This window comes from Ustilago hordei (assembly GCF_900519145.1).
Source record: "Ustilago hordei strain Uho2 genome assembly, contig: UHO2_contig_09, whole genome shotgun sequence".
Classification (NCBI taxonomy): domain Eukaryota; kingdom Fungi; phylum Basidiomycota; class Ustilaginomycetes; order Ustilaginales; family Ustilaginaceae; genus Ustilago; species Ustilago hordei.
This window is the reverse complement of record NW_024545280.1, coordinates 594,492-617,770: the sequence shown is the minus strand read 5'-3', so window position 1 is coordinate 617,770 and position 23,279 is coordinate 594,492. Positions and strand designations below refer to the sequence as shown.

Below are 23,279 nucleotides of genomic sequence, written 5' to 3'. Positions count from 1 at the left end.
ACACACCTCCCACCTCCAAGCTCGAGCAGACAAGGTACAGATGGCCATGTCGCTTATAATTTCGTCGAGGTCTTGATATGCTCTATTGTATGCTCAGTCCTTGAGGAACTTGGCATGGAACTGAATATGATCCTCAGCAAAGGTCGAAATGAAGTAGTAGCTGTGGTCATAGCCATCCTGCAACCTGATCTCCACACCCTTCCCGAAGCCTTTCTCCTGAGCAGCCTTTTGAAAGTTCTCTGGCAAAAGCTGTGCCTGCTTGTAAAAGTCATCAGCGGTGCCCGAGTCGATGAGGATGTTGGGCTGATCCCAAGTCTGTTTGAGTAGGAGCGTAGCATCGTACTGTTCACCTTCACAAAGTCCGTTTGTGAGGTAGCCCTGAAAAGCTTTCTTGCCCCAAGCACAGGCAGTAGGATTGCAGATGGGCGAGAAGGCCGAGGCTGATCGATACTGCGAGCGATTCTTGAGGTAAAGGCAAAGTGCTCCATGTCCGCCCATCGAGTGACCAAAGATAGATGCTCGTGACGTCTCCTACCGCATCGTCAGGTGGACCAAAAGAAAAAAGAAAAAAAGATGCACCAAGGATCGTTCAAGAGACAAGAGTCTAATGTCAGCTTCGCTGTCTCTTGACTCCGTTCAGCCTTGGAGGTGACAAGTGTCTCTCCCTCCCGTTTCGAAGCTCGCGAATACTTACAATAGGCAAATTGTTCTCCTCAAGCTTCTTGGGAAGCTCTTTAACAACGTAGTCATACATGTTGTAGGCCTTGCTCCAAGGCTCCTTAGTAGCATTGAGGTAGAAGCCAGCACCGGAACCAAAGTCGTAGCTCTCATCTTCACCATCTACGTTGGCACCCCTTGGACTGGTGTCTGGCAAGACGAGAGCAATCTGAGCCTTCTCGGCAGCGTTGAAGAAGCCGCCCTTCTGGGCAGCATTGTCCTCGGTACAGGACAGGCCAGAAAGGTAATACAACACGGGTACTTTCTTGCCATCCTTTGCAGCCGAAGAGGGGAGGAAGACGTTGATCTTGGTCTCCAGCGAGCCAAGAGAGCTGGAGATGAAGGAGTACTTGGTGAGACTTCCTCCAGATACTTTGTTGCTTGACTTCTTGTTGAACGACATGATCAACAGCTAGCTTGTGTCTCTACGCAGATGATGGCTTGGCGAGATTGATGTAATGGATAGAACCGTTCCAAAGGCACAAGCAGAAGCAACAGTCACTTTAGAACAACATGAGCTCAGTGCGTCTGCTTCCAAGTGGAGGCGAAAGAAAAAAAAAAAAAAAAGAAAAAAAAAAAAAAGGTCAAAAGCCGAGAGAATGCCGACTTTTCCTTTTATTTTTTTTCTTTCCCGCCGCCACTGAATCCGAAGGTCTCGTGCGAAACAGAGACCTCTTCTTGCAGCAAATCTCAATTCTTGTTTACATCCTACGCTTCTTTCATAGCAGAAGATCATGACCCCTGTGAAGAACACTCCGAATCGGCCCTCATCCTGGATGACTGGCATGCAAGGTACAAAAGAATAGGATCTGCAAGTGGGCATCGCATGTATTGCAAAAGTGACGTCTCTACAGTCCACCTTGGAGCAAACTCTTGATCAAGTCGATACGTCTCTACAGTCCACCTTGGAGCAAACGCTTGATCAAGTCGATACATCTCTTGTTCTCCGCCTCTGTTCCTACCGTGATTCTCAAGCAACCGGCACATCCGAGGTCTTTGGCCCTGTTGCGGACTACAAGACCCATCTCTTCTGCCATACGCTTGTAGACCATCTGAGCGACCTCGTTGTCTGGCTTGGATCTTGTCTCGAGATCGAGCATTTGAATGAGAACAAAGTTGGCATCGTTGCCACCCAATATTGCGCCAGTGCCTGGGAGAGCCTTGAGGTCTATGATGAGCTGGTCGCGGTTGCGAATCAGCCTCTCGACCTTGGCTCGCATCTGAGCGATACCTTTAGGTGAGAGGGCAAGTGAGGCAAGGTGGGCGGTGGGCGAAGAGATGTTGTAAGGCGCTTTGGTGTTGTTCATGATCTGAACCAATGCCGGCTGAGCGAATGCAATACCGAGACTGTGTAGCAGCGCCATTCGGTCAACAAAACAGGAGAATAGAGGCACAATAGGAAACGTCGTGTCAGCAACCATGATCTGATAGATCTGATCAAGGCAATGTGTTCAACAGCGATGACATAGACTTACCGGATAGCAGCAAGACCGAAGGCCTTGGAGAGTGTCTGTGTGACCATGACGTTTTCGTATTCGTGAGTCAAGCTTACTGCGCTGACCACCTCTTCTGCGGGGCGCTTACCCATCCTCTTCTCTTGCTCTGCAAAGTCGATGTATGCCTCGTCGACAACGACCAAGCCCTTGTATTTCTCGTTATCGAGCACCTTCTTAACTTGGCTTGGTGGGATCAATGTGCCCGTGGGGTTACCTGGCGAGCAAATGAAGGTGATCTTGATGTCTCGATCCTCGCCGAGCTTCTTGTTGACTGCCTCTACATCCAAGGCAAACTTGCCGCCTTGGAGGATCAATGGCACCTTGACGACCTCAAGATCGTTGACTGCTGCGCATACGCTGTACATGCCGTAGGTTGGTGGGCAGATCAAGATCTTGTCCTTGCCAGGACGGCAGCAAACACGCTGGACCAAATCGAGAACTTCATCACTGCCGACACCGAGGAAAACAAACTTGTCATTCGGTAGGCCGCGGAGCTCAGCGAGGGATTGCTTGATGCCAAAGAGACCAGGATCTGGGTAGCGGTTGAGTGAAAGCGGGTCGTCTGCTTCGCTAGACTGGACTGGTGTAGCACCATTCCATCTGCCGGGGTTGTGAGGGATGACCGATTTAGGGGGCAGCGAGTGACCGAGACTGTTCTCGTTGGCGTCGAGAAGAATACCTGACTGATAGTCGTCTCGGGCACATCGGTAAGGCTCAAGCGAGAGAATGTTGGGTCGGATGACGTTCTCCAGCTTGAAATGCGCCGGTTTATGAGCTGCGGCTGCCGAATTTGCGGCGCCGTCGAGACCTTTGATCGTCATGCTTACTGGGGCGGTAACACTACTTTGATGGCCAAAGAAGGATATATATGTCGAGGACTGTGTGAAGGAGTTGACAAGAGCGGAGCCTTTTCTAGGGAAATGAGCGGATGGGGATGAAGGGTGAAGGATGAAGGGTGAAGGATGAAGGGTGTTGCTATGATATCAGCCGATAAGGGACCCTTGAAGGTGACAAGAGCGAGTCACTTGTTCCAATCGGCCGGAACAAAGATCGGCTGGAATCCTCCAGTTGAAGATGCGTCGGCATCTCAAGCAAGATGTACATGTCACGGCCGAGACACCAAGGCACAGGAGGCTTACTTAAGCAAGAAGCACAATGAGGTACATGATTGTTGTCATGACGACAGCTCAGTGGCACTCAGTATCATAGCAACACAGGAGTACAAATGAAGTGACATGTCCTGTCTTGGATAGGACTAGAGTGGCAAATGGAGTATATATATGTGTTTGTCATTTAGGTTCACACTATGAAAACTAAGCATTACATAGAACATACAGCTGTGTTAAAGGGAGTCTGATCATGACCCCGATAATGCTGTGTATTAATTGTTATCTTCAATTGATTAAGAGTCTGAAGAAGCTATCACTGAGCTAACCGAAACTCATTGACAACAATGGTAGAAGACACCAAAATGAGGATCAAAGGAAGCAGAAAAGGCAAGAACACCCAGGTTTGGGTCGACAATGATGCCACAAATGAGAATGAGCCAGAGGCCATTGACCATGAAGCCAATGAAGACACCAATTCCAACTCCAACTTTGATGATGGCAACAAGCGATATAACTTTTGCACCCTAGCAAAGCTCCTCAAACCCATGCCAAAGCTCACATCATGCAGCTATTATAGCTGGAGCACTCACGTGAAATCTTTCCTCCGATCTGTGCCCCATGCAATGAAACATCTCGAGGGAATGTACAACAAGAAGCACCCGAAATGGAGCCACTCCCTTGATGATGCTTTAATCAATGCCCTGCATGGAACAATCAACACTACCAGAGAATACAATGTAAATTACCTTGTTCTAGATGTAATCAAGGAGTACCTTACTTTCAATCAAGTATGGAGAAAGATTGAAAATGGTCTCATGAATGAGGCCACCAAGATGTCTCACAAACTTGTGCTCATCTCGCAGCTCAATGATATAAAGATGTTTCACTCAGATGCCAGAAAGCTAATTCAAGAGATCTGGTCCATACAGACTGAAAGTAGCCTCCTTGGCAAACCATTTGCCAATGATACATTGTTCTCAGCTCTGCAGAAATGCATGATCCAGCATCCAGTGTATAAGGAGACAGTTGCCACCATCCATCAAATCGATTTCAACACCCTCGCCACTGCACTAAGCATCTGGCAGACCACTGTTGAGAGCATCCCCATGCAAAAGATCAACCCCTGACAAGCCAGTGCTAGAACTGCTGGCAATGACGATCAAAATGAACAGGCCAGAGAGACTGAAGCCAAAGCCGACAACAGCCATGCAAGCTTGAGGAATGCAGGCAGACCATGCTGAATCTGATGCTGGATCTGCAAGTGACCCAGACATGGTATTAGTCAATGTGATGCCTCAGTCACCATTCCCAAAGACTCCCCCCTTGCTAAACCTAAATAGGAAGCATGGTGCTCCCTCACCCTCCCATTGAAATGGCAAGACCCCCTGAACACAAAAGAAACAGCTCATTGGATCTTGGACTTGGGGGCAAGTTATCATATGGTGAATGACTATAGCATGCTCATCCATCCAAGAACTTGCTGAAAGCAGATAATTACCACCAGAAGCAAGGTCTTGGAAGTGGCAGCTATAAGAGATGCAAGCATATCAACAGATTACAGGGAAATCTCCCTACAAAATGTATTATATGTGAAGCACCTTAATGTTAACCTTCTGTCAACAAATTCATTAATGGATGAAGGAGCATGAGTGATATTGGACACAACTGGCAGTCAAATTTTTCTAACAAACAGCATGACACTTAAGATTGCAAAGAATCGCAAGTGAGGACTTTTGGAGTTCCGAGGTGACACATGGCAAGAAAGTGCAATGGCCACATCAACACCATTGTTTGAAGGCATTGATGAGGAGTTTGAGCATATTAAGAATGAGCCAAAAGTTTCAAAGCAACAACTATGGCATGAGCATCTCAGACACCCAGGAAGAGATAAAGCTAAGGTGATCACAAGCAAGTTAAAAGATAAGCATACCATGCATTTGGATCCAAACACCACTCTGACATGTGAGCAGTGCATATGATCCAAGAGCACAAGTGCTCAGATGGGGCAAGGTAGCAGTGAAAGAGCCATAGGGCCCTTGGATCTTATCCACGTCAATCTAATAATAGATTCATCCCACATGATGGAGTACACATGCATGTTAGTGCTGGTCGACAATCATAGCAAGTATGTGTATGCACAGCCATTGACATGAAAGAGTCATGCATTTACACAACTCAAAAGGATTGTTTCATTCCTGGAAACACAGACAGATTGGAAGCTAAAAGTGATCTGATCCGATCAAGGAACCAAATGGAGAAGCAATGATGCATTAGAATGGTCACTAGAAAAGGGCATAGAGTGGCAAACCACCATAGGGTACAACAGCAAACAAAATGGACAGGTAGGGAGAAAGAACCTGGACCCAACCATACATGAAGCAATGAGTGGAGAAGACAGAAAGCACTGGGAGGAGGCCATGTGAAAGGAGCTGGATGGATTAGAAGTGATGGGCATGTGGGAGATTGTTGACCTCCTGAAGGGTGCAAACACTGTCAACACATGTTGGGTACTCAAGATCAAAACCAATGTGAACCTCATGCTGACAAAGTTCAAAGCCCGGCTCATGGCATGAGGTTTCACCCAATGCAAGGGCATCGACTACACAGAGGTCTTTGCACCAGTAGCACCCATCCAATCCATTCAAGGGGTGCTCGCTGTTGCAGCAATACAAGATTGGGAAATAGACTCTATTGACATAAAGCAAGCATACCTGAACTCTACTATACACCATGATGTATATCTAAAGCCCCCAGTAGGAATCAAAATACCACCCAGAAAAGTGTTGAAGGTAGTGAAAGGACTGTATGGTCTGAAACAATTGGGCTGAGAATGGAACATTGAGTTAGACTCACATCTCCAGATGATTGGATTTCATTGCATGCTGAGCACACCATGCCTATACTCAAGAGGGACAGGTGACAAGATCACAATCATTACAGCATATGTGGACAACATGCTGATAACATCACCCAGTTGTGATGAAGTAGACCACACTAAGTGAGAGATCATGGACAAATGGGAGACACAAGACAACAGAAGGATCAAAGAATTTCTGGGTATCAAGATCACATGTGATAGAAGATGGAGGAAGATATCTCTGGGTCTAACAGCATACATCAAAGAAATGGTGAACAAATGGTTAGGAGGAGCAAATGAGAAATCTTGGGTACCCATGCTGAGTGTAGTGAATGTCGCCAGAGGCAAGAGATGTGATCCTCAGTGAGCAAAGAAGTATCAAGAGTTGGTTGGCCAACTATTATGGGTCTCCAACACAGCCCAACCAGATATTGCCTTTGCCATTGGTGTATTGTCACAATACATGTTGATCCCAATCGACAGTGCATGGAAGGCAGCCATTCACATGGTAAAGTACCTGAACCAGACAAATGGATATCAGTTGCACTTAGGAGGGGAGACAAACAAGCACTCAGATACACTGGTAATGACGTATACCAATGCAAACTGGGCATCTGACCCCACAAATGGACAAAGGAGCACCTTGGGGTTGATAACATATGTGTGTGGATGTCCAGTGAGTTGGAAGTCTCATGTTCAAAAATGTGTAGCATTGTCAGCAGTCGAAGCAGAGTTCATTGCCACTTCCAAAGCAGTGTGAGAAGCATTGTTCTTCTCATATTTGCTCTGGGACTTGGAGATCATGGATGTTTGGCCCATACTATACACTGATAGCCAGGGGTGCATGCAGGTGAGTAAAGATCCAGCCAAACATTGGAAGTTAAAGCACATTGACACATGGTATCATTTTGTCTGTGATCACATGCAAGAGGGTGATGTGGCAATCAAACATGTCAGAACAGCAAACAACATTGCAGATATCTTGACAAAACCTTTACAGGGTCTCAACACCTCATGATTGGCTAGGATGATAGGGCTGGAGATCCCACCAAAGGGGGGAGTTGAAGATGCATCAGCATCTCAAGCAAGATGCACATGTCACAGCTGAGACACCAAGGCACAGGAGGCTTACTTAAGTGAGAAGCACAATGAGGTACATGATTGTTGTCATGGCAACAGCTCAGTGGCACTCAGTATCATAGCAACACAGGAGTACAAATGAAGTGACATGTCCTGTCTTGGATAGGACTAGAGTGGCAAATGGAGTATATATATGTGTTTGTCATTTAGGTTCACACTATGAAAACTAAGCATTACATAGAACATATGGCTGTGTTAAAGGGAGTCTGATCATGACCCCGATAACGCCATGTATTAATTGTTATCTTCAATTCCTCCACACGCAATTTCAAGAGCTTCGTCGCGCTTTCGCCGTTTGACAGTGGAAACCATCATCTTGGAGCTGCAACACGCCTAGTCGAGCGAGACCTTGCGAGACCCTTCCAGACGGTCTAGATGAAGCTGCCAATGGTGCTTCGCACAACTGCTCAGCGTGGCCTGCTACCGTCAGCTGCTGCTCGATCGGTTCCAGCGCGCTCTCTCACCTCGACAGAGAAGGTTCCAAGTCGCCAATCACCTAGCATTTTGACCAAGCTTTCGGCAGCTCCGACTCGATCATTCAGCGTCTCAAGGAGTGTGGCGCATCCGACTGCCAAGTACACAGCCTCACCTTTGGCAGACAGCGAATATCACAAGCTCTCGAACCATCTTCTGGACTCTCTCACCGAAACTCTCGAAACGCTACTTGAACAAGCAGACATTGAGACGCTGGAAGAGCAGGCTCGTGCCCACAACAAGGGCGCCACCAGAGGCTCTCCAGCTTCGGAATGGGATATCGAGTGTGCGGTAAGCGATTACTCTCTTTTCGCCCTCCTGAGCCTAGAAATCGGCAGATCCGACATGATCACTGTACTTTTCCTAACAGCACACGCTGACACCTTGAAATCTTCCCACGCCACTTCTATCACGCCATCTCTCTCACGCCATCTCTCTTGATGCCATCTCCCTACACTGGAACCACAGTCTGGCGTAATGAACTTGCGATGTGGAGTGCACGGCACTTGGGTCATCAACAAGCAGCCTCCGAACAAGCAGATTTGGCTGTCAAGTCCAAAGAGGTAGCGTATCAAGGCAGCAGCCCTTGCGACGGACCATGACAACAGCAGTGCTATCGACTTTGACGCTGATATGCCTTCTTCTTTCCTCTTTCCCGCAACTGGTTTCAGTGGGCCCAAGCGATTCGACTACGATGCAGACAGCAACGCCTGGTTCTGTCTCAAGGAAGGCGAGACATCTACCCTTCACGAGCTTCTGAAGAATGAGCTCTCAGAGGTCTTTGACGCTGAGGTCGAGGTGCTGTTGCAAGATGACTAGTCCAGAAAGCTATTCGAAACAGCCAACTTATCCCCAATCGAATCGAGGTCCAGAAAGGATTTGATTGTGTCTGTTAAGCTAAGCGAGAAAGCGCGTAAAGTTGATGTGAGCGCGACCTGAGAGGTGTTGGTTGGACTCGGCTCTTTGCCGTCAGGCCTCCACTCCAAAAAAGAAAAAGTCGGAGGGGCCGAAGAGCCTGACTCACAACTGAGCCAAGCAATCTCTCTTGACTCTCAATGCTCCAACAGAGAGGCAGTTCTCCTTTGCTCAGCAACCCTCACCATCCGCTCCCAAGCGGAATCACCTATTAAAGGCCGCCTCTTGACCGAAGCACGTCTCCCCTTCCGGCCACAACTCCAAGTGCATCCTCCAGCTTCCTGACGACCACACCTCCGACCATCGAACACGGCACCGTAAGACCGCAAGATCAAGATTCTACTTTGCCTCTCGACGAGCCTGCTCACGCCAGGCCAGCATTCAGCCCTCATGTCGAGCCTTGGCTCAAAGGGCACAGGTAGAAGCACGCGCTCTAAAGCTACCCTTCCTATGCAATCAGACGAGAACCTTCTCGAGACCAGACGCGCGCTGGGCGACATCAGCAACATCCTCGTCGATCGCAAGGCACCACCTCAGACAAGCGACTCGCCAAGGATGCCCTTTGCTGATCGAAACGCTCCTCTCGCAACGCAGAGCACCTTGTCGTCGAAAAAGTTCGAGAAGCAGTCTCGCATACAGTCGTCCACAGCCTTAAAGCGCAAAGAGCAGCATTCAAGACCTGAGCAAGCTGCTCGGCAGACGGCATCTAAACCAGCTCGGCCTTCAAAGCCAGTCCACACGTCGTCCAGAACAACCAGCCGAGCCAAAAGATATCCGACCCAAGATTTTGCTTACATCGAAATCCCCTCTCCTCCAAGCGGCATTGTATCGTCTCGCGCAGATGCTCTCTCTGCTCAGATCGAGGCTGCAGCTCAGCATGCTGAAAAGCGCCTTTCATCGCAAGATGAGCTCACCCGTCTCTCTCCAAGACTCGACAGCGATGATCTCGAATACTTTGATGTCGACACCGTACCGCAGACTAAGCCTCTCGTTGTCGCAGCCACGACAAAGAAAGGCAGGCGCAAACAAGGCCCAAGCTCGAAGAGCCAAGACTCTGATGTTGCTGGAACAGTCTCGCATGGCTCCTCGGACAAAGAGAACGTGCCTCTGCCAGCAGCTAGGCGAGCAGCAGCAGTCGGCAACATACAGTCTACACGCACTCGTACTCGAGTTCTGCGCGCGGTGGAGAACGAACAGCCGACGCATTCGACACCCATCTCGCAGAAGCGCAAAGCACTTTGCGATCGTGACGATCAAGATGATGTTCACGCGCAAAGCGCGGGGCCGAACCTTGACGACCTGTTTGCGGCTGATTCCGACCGATCCAGCGAAATTCCTTCGCCCGGAGTGGGGCGTCGAGCTGCGCCGTTGATAACATCCGTTCAGCAGCTGCATGACTACCAAGACCGAGGTGTGTCCAAAGTCGTGGAGTGGAAGGCCGCAGGACACCATCGAGGTGAAAGTCGCGCTCGCAAAGAAGATGACAGCGGCAAAGGAGATGACAGCGGCAAAGGAGATGACAGCGGCAAAGGAGATGACAGCGACGATATCAGCAACGCCGATTCTTGGCCTGACGAGCACAAAAGCGCTACCTTTGATGCAGGTGCTCAGCAATTTGAGAGGAGTGCTGATGATGATGACGAGCTGTTTGGCTTCCTCACAGCGATGCCCCACGCGAGGCAGCGCAGCACGCAGCTCCCCTTTGACGAGAAAAGCCAAGCAGGATCAGAGCAGGATGATAGCGACCTTGACCTTGAGCTTCCAACCGATCCTTTCAGCACGAGCGACGATCGACGCTTGGCCGAGAAAGCTTTTGCACACATGTCGTCTCCTCCGCCTCGTCAGGATCGATCGTCTTCGACGGCGCCCCTTGATGACGCCGTGCCTCTCGGAAAGCACAAGCTCCATGCAGCACCGCAGGAAGAAACCGAAACAGACACCGAGGGGGAAGCACAAGTCGCGGGGAGTCTCACTCGCTCTGAGGAACAGCAGAAAGTTGATGAAGCCGACAAATCGGAGCGTCGCGTAATTCGATCACGCACGAAGCCACACAGAATAGCTGCTACCACTGCAGACACAGATGATGAGCACTCGCCCATGTCGACTGCCCCTCCTTCCACCCGCATGCGCAGCGAAAGGGCAGCCAAAGCGAAAAAGGCAACCTCTGGTATTCCGTTAAAGAGGAACGAGAAGAAGGAGCAAGACATTCTCAACAAGCTTGCAGCACAAGACTCTTGGTCGCCGGCCCCCTCGTCAGCTCCATCGTCGCCGCGCACTACCAGGACGAGCAAGAAGGCAGCAGCTTCTCCTGCGGCAAAGAAACTCGGCATGGACGACATCCTCGGTCTGCTGCCTTCTCGTAAGCGCCACGTTATCGAAAGCAAGTCTCCAGCTTCCGTCAACAAGCGGAAGGGCACGCACACAAGCAAGTCTGCCAAGTCTTTGACAAAGGCTTCAGCTTCTTCAAAAGCAAAGGCTGATAGCAAGGGCAACGGTCGGAAGAGAAAGGGATCAACTCTAGAAGACAGCGTCGTGATTCATGACGATTCAGATGAAGCACCCCGAAGCAGGACGGTCAAGAGAAACACCAAGGCAAAGTCGACTTCTAAGAAGAGGAAGAAGCGTGCCATCTCTGATGACGAGGAGAGATGGAGAAAGGATATCGGCTCATCTCCAATCCACTCGGATGATTCGGAGCGCACCAAGAGGCTCAAGGAGTACCGCGCTGCTGAAAAGTACAACATGGAGGTCGAAGTTGTGCTCTGAAGTTGATGAAAGCTGACATTCACCGAAGCCTTGGCATTGATTGGCTTAATACTATTGTGACGGGTCTTGTATTCGTTTCTGGTTTTCGAGTCTAGTGTACGTGTATTCTCTCATCGTCTCAAAGCAAGCAGCTCGCATCTTTTTTTTTTTCATTTTTTTTTTTTTTTTTTTTTTTTTTTCACTCGCAACACCTTCCAGGAAAGACGGAGAAAGCATATGACACCTAGCGCATGGAAAGCTACAGTATGGGCGGGCCTTGGAGTGTGGAGGGAGTAGGGTTGGAGGAAGAGCAGAATCACATTGGAACACAGGTCAAGCGATTTCAGCCCTGACTCGTGCTTCACTTGGACTTGTTGACCTGACCATCCTCGAAAGGCTCGGTCGTGATCTCAAACTGACTGTACTTGACCAACCTCTCCGCCAACCTCTCAGCCCCGACCAAGGCAGGTGTCAACGCTCCACCCTCCACCTGAGCCTTCTCGAAAGGATTGGTCTTGTTGCTCTTGTCATCAATGATGGTCAATGCAGTCTCCACAATCATCCTAGCGGTCAACAAGTAGCCCGCATGGCCGTTTGCCTTGATCCTACAAATCGCCTTGGTCCCATCGTTAGCAGTCGCAACAGTCTCGACCCTCAACTTGGAGTTGACCAGACTCTTCTCCGACGGACCCGAGTTAGGCGGCATAGTCTTGGCCACCAGTGTACGAACGACTGCGAAGTTCATGAGAACCCAGATGGAAACAGCACCGATGTAAGCGAGCAAAACACCGAGGAGTTTGTTGGGGACAATGTTTCCCTCTTTATATACGAAAGCTTGACCGTAAGCTTGAGGGGAGTGATGGTGCTGGAGCAGACCCCAGGTGCGGTTGACCATACGTGTGTTGTGCAAGGAAAACGTGTTCTGGGAACCCCAGCTTTGACGTTGAGGGAACCATCGCACTGTGTTGAACTGCAAACTAGCCGATTTAGCAATGGGAGAAAGCCAATCGCCTCGAGTAGCATACATCTGTTCCTTTTCGCTTGCCATACTAATTGCACTACTCAACGTGCCGGCAGAGAGAGATTCTGGCAAGTCATAAGCGCACTCGGCTAGCTTCACATGGCTCTTTCCACCCGTCAACTGCTTCGCCTTCTGCACTGCAAGGTAGGTGCTAAGATCGAACGGAAGCGAATCGAAGCCAACACTGTTGCAAATCACGACTGCCTTTGCCTGCGCTGCTAGGTGGAACTGCTGGATAATATCGCTGTTAAAGCCCGTCTCGCCGGAAAGGTCGACATAGTGCGTTCCAGTCTCGACACAAGCTCCAACCACCTGATCCCCTTTGAAAGGTCGGTAAGGTCCAACCATGTTAATCAGCACTCGACCTTGCGAGCTCATAGAAGTGAGAGAAGCATAGTTGCAAGTCTCAGCTTCAATCACCCGCACGGAACAAGGGAGAGAAAGGTTGTTCTTGAGAGAGGCAAGACGAGAAGCAGAACGACCAGCTACAGCCCAAGAATGGGATTCGGGGTGGGAAACAAGATATCGGCATACCAACTGACCCGTGTATCCTGTAGCACCAAAGACGATCAGATCGTACTTTTTCGACATGGTTGCGACGAGAGGTGTTGATGTGATGCAGGATGGTGGTCAATGGTCTTGGATGCAAGCGAGATAGGGAGCGGTGTGAGGAATAGATGAAGATACCTCGGAAATTGTCCAGACTTTATCCAATTGCCAAAGCTTGTGAAAGCACAAGCTGCTTACTCACAAGCTGACTCAGACATGCAAAACACATGAAGGATGACATAGCAACAGTTTAGAAGCTCTGCAGGAGTAACACTTGACTCATCCATAGCATCCTCAGAAGACAAGCTCAATGCATATATATATATATATATATATATGCTCATGTTTGTAGCTTCAACCCATTGAAATAAGTAAGCATTGCAGTTAGCATACACCTGTACAAAGCAAGCTTGATCCTAGCTCCAACAAAGTAAACTCTTACACTCCAATCTTCAACTGCAATCCTTGTCTTTCACACCTCCACAGCATTTTCGCAGAGATTCAGATGAAACACATCAAATATGTCTGCCCTCTGCTTAACTCCCAGAGGGGGGCAGGACCCCATGCCCAGGGCCCCATAATCATGCTATGCAATGCTACATCAAAGATAAAGAAGTCCTACAGATAGCCTTGATAAGCATATTGAAAGCACCATTGTGGACACAATTGGCCAAGTAGAAGCAGGTTGGGCATCAGAAACATTTACTAGCACCTAGTCTTTGGTTGTCTTTGCCACACTGAGAGCAGGTCTTTGATGTATATGCTTCTGGTTGTATAAGAAGCACTGTTGGCCACCCACGTTTGTGCAAACAGCGCAGATTGTGAGCAATGTTGTAGCATTTGACCAGCAAACAGTTGATCAAGTTGCAGTGTCTCCCAGCCCAGCAGCCTCTCATGGGGGTTTTGGTGCAAGTTTCCATTCTTCCTTTGTATCATCTTGCAAATCTCGATTCTTGGCATGACGACAATGTTGGATGAGGTTGCTAGTTAATTTGCCATCTGGCAAAGTAATGTCAAGTTCCGTTGATGAACGGGGCAATGCTCATCCACCAGCTTGGACATCCGAACAGGTTCGGAAGCCAGCAATGAAGATCAGCAGTGAGCCGATACGGCATGGCCTCCACGCTGGCATGCAACTTAAGCCGCCAGTGACACAAACGTATCTTCTATGCTCCCTTGGACGCAGCTCACGAAGGATTCGGCTTGATGCAAACAGTATGCAATGCGATTCGACACAAAGATGCAGTAAAGAATGTATGCAGACAGCACTAGCTATGCTGAGCTTGTGAGAATGCTAACGAGTGGCTCTTATCTCCACCACCTTCAGACCGAGCAGTATGTCCCGCCAAAGCTCACACCGCAGCACCTCGAGCGCCAACGGCAGCTTTGGCAATCTGCACCAACCTCTCTTCGCCCATGCCGCCATCCTCCTCCGCATAGGCCTCCCAAGCATAAACCAGGGCAAAAACTAAAAACAGCATTGCTCCACCGAGCGTAACGTGCTTAACACTTATCCTCTTGGCCAACCAACTTCCACAGATGACTGCCATACTCGTACAGCAAGCGTGTCCGACGATCGTCCCAACACATACCAATGTTACATTATGTGCTGCTGCTAATGCTATTGTTGCGATCTGACTCCTATCTCCCCACTCTCCCAAGAAAGTTAGGATAAATGCTTGTGCGAAGAGGGGGCTAAAACATAAACCGCAAAGGTTTTTCGATCCTTCTCGAATTCTACTTGCCATCGATCGCTTCTTGGAAGAGGGTGGGAGAGGATGGGAGGGAGTAGGATGACCATGTTCAAGAGAATCGAGTTCGTGAGTGTCTTCTTGTGCGATTTCTCGTTCGGCTTCTTTCCATTCTTCTTTGATTTCATCGCCGGACATTTGTAGGCCATCGCGAACCATTTTGAGACCGAAGAGCAGGAACAGTGCTGCAGCCATGAGGTTGGTTAGTGATTTGGGGAGGAGGGAGGGGAACATTACGCCTAGAAGGGCGGAGAGAAGGGACATGACAGCCAGAGAGGCGAATGCTCCCGAGAATACGACGAGACGAGATTGTCGCATGGCGAGGATTGCGGCTATGAGGAATGTTTTGTCGCCTATTTCTGAGACCTGAGGCGATCAAGGCAGAAGGGATGAAAACAGCGAGAAAGAGGGAAGAGAAAGAGGGAAGAGAAAGAGGGAAGAGAAAGGTGTCAAGAGCAACTCTCTACCTCCCAAATGTCAGTGGGTGGGGAGCAAAGTCCTTACAATAATCATCGCGAAGCTAGACCAAAGTGCTCGTGGATCATTCTTCAACGCTTCGTCTAACCCTAACGCTGCTGTATAGGAAGATAATGATCCTAATAACATCCCTGATCCTGCTTCTGTACCGCCCATAAGCAGACTCAGATCAGAAAGCTGACCTGCCGCATCACTGGCTGCATCTGCGGTGCCTTCTGCTGCTGCTTGGATTGCCTCCATACTTCTGAGCTATTATAATGCTCTGTTCTCGAATGCAACGTGTGCGCGTGTGTGGGTGGGTGTGTGTGGTTGGGACTTGTTCAGCGTTTGGTCATTCCGTGTCTGAGCGGAGGCAAAGGTCTCGGTTGAAAAGCAGGCCGATGTTGGGACGAATGGAGCCGGTTCAGAGCGTAGCTTGCTGTCGAGTTGGTAGAGAAGAGTGAAAGACGATGGGCAAGATGAAAGGGTGGTTGCTAAGCCAAAAGCCAGAGGACGAGAGAGGCTTTTCTTCCAGCGACCAATCTTTGCTTGGTCATGCTTACCAATCTTTGCTTGGTCATGCTTACCAATCTTTGCTTGGTCATGCTTACCAATCTTTGCTTGGTCATGCTTACCAATCCAAGTTTTTCTTTTTCAACTTTCCGCAAGTCGCTCATATTCTGCATCAAGGATTCTCGACCTCCTTTCTCACATTGTATGCTACCTCTATCCCCTGCTACAATACCTCACACAGCTATCTCTGCACATACAAGCACCTTCCCTTCCTCCTCCTACCAGAGAAACTCTGGTGAAAGCTTAGCGCAAGTCGAATTCGAAACACTCTCGGTGAAGAAAGATCATCATGGAACCAGCACTACCCCTCCCCCTAAGACTAGACCTCACGCATTGCCCAGTATCTAGGTCGCACGAATGCGTATCAGAATCCATCTCCCATTTCCTATCCGCCTATGCTGCTCGTACAGGGACTCAAAATGCCGCTTCCTCGTCGGACGATCCTTCTTCCTCATCCTCCTCTGCTTCAACTGGCGGAGTGGTCGCTGCTCAATTAACCCGATTAATGAACGGTTTGGCGGGCAAAATAGACCATGATATCTTTGCAAACCTCTTCCCCACCACTTCTACCACTGCAGCAGATGCTCTTGATATCGACCAAGAACAAGTTGACCAACTAGAAACGCCAAGAGAGGTACTCGATCCGAGTCAGAAGAGAGGTGCGCCTGGAGGAGATGGAGAAGGAAGGGATTCTTTTTCCAAGGCGGACGAATTGAGTCATGCCGAAACACCAAATCTTGATGATAGTTTGACGACCGAGGATCCCGTGCATGATGCCGAGGAAGAATCGCCGAGAAAGAAGAGTAAAAAGGAGAAGAAGGAGAAGAAGGAGAAGAAGGAGAAGAAAGGTAAGAAGGAAAAGAAGAAGGTTAAGAGCGAAGCATGAACCTCCCCTCTACACGCCTTGTTCTGGCTCGATCGTACAACGTTTCGGCATCTCGTACTTGTATACCACACACACACACACATTCATCGAATCAGCTTTCGGCACAGTCACAGCTTATGGGCGAGAGATATCGTAGGATTTCCGTTCCCATAAGACATGAGATATCGTAAACAACAAAACGTGAACAACATGAGATCAGTTTCGAGAACAAGTGGCGCTACGGCTCAAGAGTGAGAGGATCATGCCTGCCACTAGGAGTAGAGCATCCAGCACGCTGAGCCATCTCGCTCTCCTTCTTCTGTTTCTCCTCCGCTTCCTCCACCGCTGCCTTCTCCTTCCCCTTCACGCTTCCATCACTACTTGGGTTCGGACTGCCGCTGCTTGCGTTGGTATGAAAACTAGGCGGCTGATCTCCCTGCCCTGCTGGCGACTCGGCTCTACTCTCGCTCAACGGCGTAGCTCCAAATCCACTAGGCATCTCGTCTATCGCAGTCAAATGTCCCGGCGATGAGGCCATCATAGGCCCCAACACTCCTGTACTCGGTGCAACGTGTGCTGCCCCACCATGATGCAGAGGCAAACTGCTTGGCGGAAGGGTGAGTGTAAAGCTCCTCCTTGACTCACCCCCCGCAGCAGCTTCTGCCAACTGCTTAGGCGACAATGACTCCATAGCTGTGGGAGGTATACTGCTCCTCCTCATCTTAGTCTGCGGGTTGATCGCAAACGAAACTCCAGACGCAGAGCGTTTAACACTCGACATATCCGGATCATCGCCTGCTGCTCCACCTGCACCACCACTTGCATTACTACCACTCCTCTCCCTACCCACAGAATTCATCGACGGTCTAGGCGCAATCGTAGGTTCCGCCAGATACGCACCATTCCTCTCCCACGTATCACCCATATGCGATAGATCATCATCCAACATATCCTCCGCCTCCAATTCACTCGGTAAAAGAATAGCTCTATCAATCGCAACAGGCAATCCTCTATGTCTACCCCTAATCATCACCGCACAAACCACCAACTTGGACAACGTATGAAACCTGCCCGACAGACTAAAATTATCAAAAGGCGTACCCAAACTCAAGCCAACCGTACCATATGCCGAGGTCAGCTCGAACAAACAGCTAAAGATAGTAAACCATCCGTTCGAGTTGGGATCCTGAATATCGTTACGCTCGATAATGCAAATAAGCCAAAGCGCAAAGCCTAACCACCAGATATCGAACGCCAACTGTCGACGGGCATGAGAGGCAAGGAAGGAACCCCATACTTTGGCATTGTTGGATTCTTCAGGTGGTGCACCAGCTTCCACTGGTCCTTCATCGACGTAGACTCCGAGCGATTTCTCTTCGTAAACGTTGGTGCTTCGAACGGAAAGTGCAAGTGGGAAGGCGGAGAGATACATCATGATCACGTAAAGGAACTGAACAGAGGGTGCAAGCACCAACAAGCTGACTACCGTGAATCCTGCAGCTCGTACTGCGATCGACTGAAAGAGACCGTCAAAGACTCGAATGCTGAGCGTAATGGATTCAATAACCGGATTGCCAATATCCAGAATCAAAAACGCCAGCCAATCAATCGAGTTAAACAGCAGCAACACAAAGAACAAAAACCACGTCTGACTCGAAGGAAACAAGTAGACAAAGCATCGACGTGGATGGTCGAGCAAGAACCTAAGCGTCTCGTAAATCCTCGAACCTGAAGGGACACAGAGTGATATAACCCAGATGAAGAATCGCAACAGGATAGGGAAAGCAGTGTTTCCAGCCAAAATCAAAAAGCCCATGGGGATGAGCAGGAAGTACGCATCTTGCAACTGAGTCATACTTGTATCAATCAACGACATGCCTGTGTTCGAGTAAGCCGAAATGACTTGGAAGAACCAGAACCAGGTGTAGTTGGGCCTATCGGCTTCTTGCGCCTCGAAGACTGTTTGATACTTTGCGAAAGCTCTGCTGTTAATGTAAGGAGCGACCATGGTGATCATGAACAAGTTGACAAAGAGCCAATACGCAGGTACCAACTTGGCAAGCAGGTCGAGCGCACGGTACTCGACACCTCCCAGCTCGTCCCTCTGTGCCTCTGTGAGCGCATGGAAGCGCGAGTTACCCGTAACGGTAGCGTCAAAGGTAAGATAGGGTGCTGGTTTGGCGCCACTTTCTGTAAGACCGCCACCCGAGCGAATCGAAGTGAAGGTGGCAGTTCGAGGCATCGTCATGGTTCTCTGCAATCGTTCTTGCACACCAGGCACGACTCTCTTGATAGCCATGCCAGCAATCTCGAACGGAGTCGGGAAACCACCAAGACCGCGCTGCTTGGATGAGGTCTGAGTACGGGCAAGCGGAACTCCTGATCTGCCGTTGCTAAGACGTCCAGAAAGGTAGGATCGACCTGTGACAGTGCGGTTGAAAGTGGTGGTCCTTTGCCGTAGGCCACTGCTGTTGTTCAAGTTCTGCCCGGTTGTATAGCCCGATTCGCGATACTGCGGGTCGATAGATGTACGGTAATCACTCGGCACCGCAAACTCGACGGTCTGAGCACGTGGAAACATATCAGGCTTCTCGTGCCTGGCGTATGTATGCATGAGACCGGTGTCGGAGCCACGACGGAGACGTGAGTTGGCTGGATCGGAACCTCGTCTTGTACGTCCGGCGACCTGGTCGTCCGGGAAACGTGCACGGAGGAGTGGTGAGCGTGGCGTCTCTTGTCGACTTGGCCCTTCATCCGAGTCGGCATCAGGATCATGACGTCCGCTGAATCGTGGAATGGAAAGTCTACGGCGTGGAGGCGAGTCGACTCGATTTGCGCCCTCGTCTTTGGTGCTGGCACTGTCGGTAGCGTTCACAGCGTCACGAGGAAGCGAAATGCGAATGCTAGGCTGCTGCTGTTGCTGTTGTTGATGGCCAGATGTTATGGAGGCCTGTCTATCTCGATCGGATGTAAGGATGCCACCTCCACTAGGCTGAGCTGAGGTGATCTGCTCTGGCCCGCGCGTGATGGGTGAAGGTCGCTCGCCAAGCTGCAGAAGCGAAGCAGGCTCTGGCACTGTATTGGAAGGATCACCAGCCGAGTTGATGAGGAAAGCAGGACCATCAATACGACGGATCATGTCGGCACGGATGGGTTTGCGTTTGCGCCTATTCTTTTGTTTGTTCTTTTCAGTGATACGACGAAGCTCGATCTGGTGGCCACTGGAGCTGCTATCTGTGCGATCCGGGTCCTCAGTATCACTGATTGTAGTGGCACTGTCGGAAGACTTGAGACCGACCATTCGCTGGATCTTGGCAATGTTGTGCCTTCGCTCTCTACGTTGCTGTTCCTCTACATCGTGCATACGCTTACGCACCTTGGCGCTTCGACGAACGACGTTGTCGAACTTGTTACGGAAGAAGCTTCTACGAATCCAGATCATGGTGATACTGACGGCCGAGATGTTGCCAATGCACATGAGGAAGAAGAGGATGGCCTGCTGACCACCATTGGTAGTACTGATGTTGATTGTGACGAGACCGGTGACGGTCATAGCAGAGACGCAGACAAAGAGGCAGTCGATGAAGTTGACGTGGGTCTCGCCATTGCAAGCGTAGAAGATAGCGGCAGCGATGAGGGGTGTGAAGGTGAAGACGAGAACGTGGACTCGGAAGAAGTTGAGGTGCTTGCCGCACCATCGAGCCATCGACTTGAGTTTCGTGCGGGCTGCGGCAGCGCGCGGACTACTTGCAATGCTGCCAGACATGTTGGCGTAGATACCAATGAATCGATGGATGCTGTCTAATGCAGGGAGAAAGTGGATGCGAGAGTGTATCGCTGCCTATCGAGACAGCTTTGAGGGTCATCGAACACGGAACATTGTATATGTGGCTGGAAAGATGCTGATGATGTGTGTGCCGATGGCGCTGTCGATACAATCCAATACGCTGCTCCTTGCTTGAGATGCTTGCCAGAGCGAGAGACAGGCGTGAAATGCTTGTCTAAAGGAGGTGGAGCGTGATGTCGAGGGTGAGATCCAAGTCGAGCTGAACTGATGCCTCGCTGGCAACTACGCTTTAGGCTGGCTGGATATGGGATGGTGATGGTGGTGGTGGTAGGATGGAAAGGCGAGCCAAGGACGCAAGGGCCCAAATGGGAGAGGTGTGAGCCAAGTCACATGACCTCTCCTCTTCGCTCTAACATTTCCGCCAACCTCGCTCACCGTCGTTACTCATCGTCACCCACCACAGTTGCTGAGATCCACGTCAACACCCTCCTGTTCCTATTGAGCTCTTGCTCACTTCATTCCACACACGCACACACTGGTCATCGGGAGAGAGATATATATGCTTCTCATTGCTTTGTACTTAGTTGCTCTCAACATCATCGCAATTGCTATCCGTTTCGTCGCTCTTCGCTTGTACACCACGTCGATATTTACGCTGAATACGTTGTTGAGCTCTGGTATGATTGCGCAAAGCTGAGGCTTGTGTTGGATAAGGCGCTTGGACAGGGCTGAGAGGCCGTCATCATCGCAAAAGCCGTCAACACCATACGTCTTGCAAACGGATTCGTGCTTGGAGGTGAGAGAATTCCAACCATCAACACGTCCGAGCTGAGCTAGATGACCTGTTGCCTTGGAAGTGCGAGGGGTATTGTTGAGAGCTTGTTGCGGTAGCGCTGAAGTGGGCTTGACAGGTGTGGTAGGAGCCGCAACCTGCTCCGACTGCGGGTGGCGATGATGCAAATAAGGGTGGGATTTGAAAAAAGAATCGAGAAACTTGTGGATGCGATCCAGAGGCCATTTGGTACGTTCGAAACGGCTAGTGAGTCCATCCTGCAAGAGTGCAGAGACATCGAGAGCAAGAGGTGATGATGTTGAGACGTTCTGGTTGCCATCAAGAGATGGCGGAAGTAAGTTGTCGATCTGGATTTCGAGCTCAGACAACTGTGCTTTGCTGCTGCTGGAGCTTGGCGGATGCGAGGATGGTAAAGACGACATGATGGAAGGGTGAAGCCCATGCATGCTAAATGCTAGCCGATATTGTGTAGACGTAAGACTGCGGCAAAAGAAACCGTGTTGTGGTGGCGGTTATGGTGATGTTGATGAATCCAAGCTGAGCTTTGATGACGTGTGCGCATTCAGTCCAGCTCAGCTTTGATATACCGAGTTTCAGTTGGTTGTGGTCATGTTACGTTCTAAGAGTGTCAAGGTTATGAATATTGGTGCAACACCACACAAAATGCCAGCCACATGCACAGACACCATAGCCAACTCTCGATCCCAGACATTACATACAATGTCAGCATGATACAATGCAGTTAACCAATGCGGCACCACCCTAAAGTCCCAGATCCTCGGATAGAATGATACTATTGACGGCAATGTATCAAATCCCAACAGGGACACAGGACACCAGATGCGTGGGAAGAATAATTGACAGCAATTCACTACCAATCACCATGACAACCATAGCATGTTGTTACAGGAGCGACGCGCCTAGTGGAAGCAGTTGGGTGATAGCTGTTCAGTTTCGAGGCCATCCTCGGGCTCGTATGCGCATTGTCCTAAGCGAGTTGGACAACAATGAGCTCCTTCTTCTCAATGCCTGCAATCAATCGTCTGGTGGACCAAAATCGTTCGTCGTTCGGTGCGCCTTCGTTGTTCGATGCATTGTATAACTAAATCGCTCTGTCAAGCGACGACAAATCTCATGAAGCAGCACACATGCAGGCTTGCTGATAGCAGTCGACTGTACAGTACTGTAAGCTCAACGCTTTGCTGTCTTCTCGATGCCTTGATCGAACCGTTGGATGTGATAGGCAGCTGAGTTGAGACGGAGCTATACTTTCTCTTGATCGTGCAAGTGGACTGTGGGAGAGAGAAAGCCGCTTTGCGTGATACGGCGGCTGTTTGGATGGATGTCTTGTCTGCAATCGCATCAAGGTTGGAAAATAGAGTGATCCTCGAAGCACTTTCGACGTGTGGCGACGCCAATCACTCTCTTGTCGTATCGCCTGTCGGACTGACTGACACCATCCGTTCACCCTTTACGCTCGCGAATGCTCATCTGCCAACCAATCCCGCACGATATCATCAAAACAATAAGGGACGAGCACTTCAGAAGATGGCCCCTAAATAGCTGTGCTGACACGGTATCATTGAGACAGATTCCGTGCACGGTGTCCTTCATCTCGTCTTTGACACCACCATTGTCTGTCCTCCTCTCATCTGTGCACTTTGCTCAACAGCCCACCATGCATACGATGGCCTCCTCGAGCCGCAGTCAGCCGCTTGTTGGCGGGAAGCATCCTCGTACCTCCTCACATTTCATTTCCTGACAGCACAAAACAATGCTGCCACCATTCGGTTGCAGCCCGGTCTCATTCGCAACCTCCTTGACGTTGTACCGATATGGACCTTTCGATAATGACGATCCGTGCCCCTGACCAAGTTGTACCACGACGCCATAGTCTCACCCTGCAACCGACACTCGCTTCCATTCTTCAAGTGGGATCAGCCCTAGTGTGGCTGTCGCATCAAAGTGACGGTGGGACAACGCCCACCTGATGAAACGTTGCACCCGAACACATCGCCCTATCACTGTTGC

General features: G+C 49.9%; 9 protein-coding genes across 9 annotated transcripts; 4 read left to right on the top strand and 5 right to left on the bottom strand.

Moving 5' to 3' along the window:
- Positions 1–93: 93 nt before the first annotated feature.
- Positions 94–1,120, bottom strand: UHO2_04547 (putative esterase D; the record flags this gene model as incomplete). Its single annotated transcript, XM_041558539.1, has 2 exons — positions 94–531; positions 695–1,120. The coding sequence occupies 2 exons, from the start codon at positions 1,118–1,120 to the stop codon at positions 94–96; spliced, it is 864 nt and encodes a 287-aa protein (XP_041414473.1).
- Positions 1,121–1,610: 490 nt separating this feature from the next.
- UHO2_04546 (putative histidinol-phosphate transaminase) lies at positions 1,611–3,034 on the bottom strand (the record flags this gene model as incomplete). Its single annotated transcript, XM_041558538.1, has 2 exons — positions 1,611–2,064; positions 2,193–3,034. The coding sequence occupies 2 exons, from the start codon at positions 3,032–3,034 to the stop codon at positions 1,611–1,613; spliced, it is 1,296 nt and encodes a 431-aa protein (XP_041414472.1).
- Positions 3,035–3,666: 632 nt separating this feature from the next.
- Positions 3,667–4,449, top strand: UHO2_04545 (uncharacterized protein; the record flags this gene model as incomplete). The annotated part of the gene is made up of 1 exon (XM_041558537.1): positions 3,667–4,449. The coding sequence occupies one exon, from the start codon at positions 3,667–3,669 to the stop codon at positions 4,447–4,449; it is 783 nt and encodes a 260-aa protein (XP_041414471.1).
- Positions 4,450–7,694: 3,245 nt separating this feature from the next.
- Positions 7,695–8,612, top strand: UHO2_04544 (uncharacterized protein; the record flags this gene model as incomplete). Its single annotated transcript, XM_041558536.1, has 3 exons — positions 7,695–8,084; positions 8,262–8,356; positions 8,465–8,612. The coding sequence occupies 3 exons, from the start codon at positions 7,695–7,697 to the stop codon at positions 8,610–8,612; spliced, it is 633 nt and encodes a 210-aa protein (XP_041414470.1).
- A 486-nt stretch (positions 8,613–9,098) lies between these two features.
- On the top strand, positions 9,099–11,474 carry UHO2_04543 (uncharacterized protein; the record flags this gene model as incomplete). The annotated part of the gene is made up of 1 exon (XM_041558535.1): positions 9,099–11,474. One exon carries the CDS (start codon positions 9,099–9,101, stop codon positions 11,472–11,474), a length of 2,376 nt encoding a protein of 791 aa, XP_041414469.1.
- A 340-nt stretch (positions 11,475–11,814) lies between these two features.
- Positions 11,815–13,065, bottom strand: UHO2_04542 (uncharacterized protein; the record flags this gene model as incomplete). Its single annotated transcript, XM_041558534.1, has 1 exon — positions 11,815–13,065. The coding sequence occupies one exon, from the start codon at positions 13,063–13,065 to the stop codon at positions 11,815–11,817; it is 1,251 nt and encodes a 416-aa protein (XP_041414468.1).
- A 1,310-nt stretch (positions 13,066–14,375) lies between these two features.
- UHO2_04541 (uncharacterized protein) lies at positions 14,376–15,491 on the bottom strand (the record flags this gene model as incomplete). The annotated part of the gene is made up of 2 exons (XM_041558533.1): positions 14,376–15,140; positions 15,279–15,491. 2 exons carry the CDS (start codon positions 15,489–15,491, stop codon positions 14,376–14,378), a joined length of 978 nt encoding a protein of 325 aa, XP_041414467.1.
- Positions 15,492–16,092: 601 nt separating this feature from the next.
- Positions 16,093–16,689, top strand: UHO2_04540 (uncharacterized protein; the record flags this gene model as incomplete). The annotated part of the gene is made up of 1 exon (XM_041558532.1): positions 16,093–16,689. One exon carries the CDS (start codon positions 16,093–16,095, stop codon positions 16,687–16,689), a length of 597 nt encoding a protein of 198 aa, XP_041414466.1.
- Positions 16,690–16,906: 217 nt separating this feature from the next.
- On the bottom strand, positions 16,907–20,434 carry UHO2_04539 (uncharacterized protein; the record flags this gene model as incomplete). Its single annotated transcript, XM_041558531.1, has 1 exon — positions 16,907–20,434. The coding sequence occupies one exon, from the start codon at positions 20,432–20,434 to the stop codon at positions 16,907–16,909; it is 3,528 nt and encodes a 1,175-aa protein (XP_041414465.1).
- Positions 20,435–23,279: the final 2,845 nt, after the last annotated feature.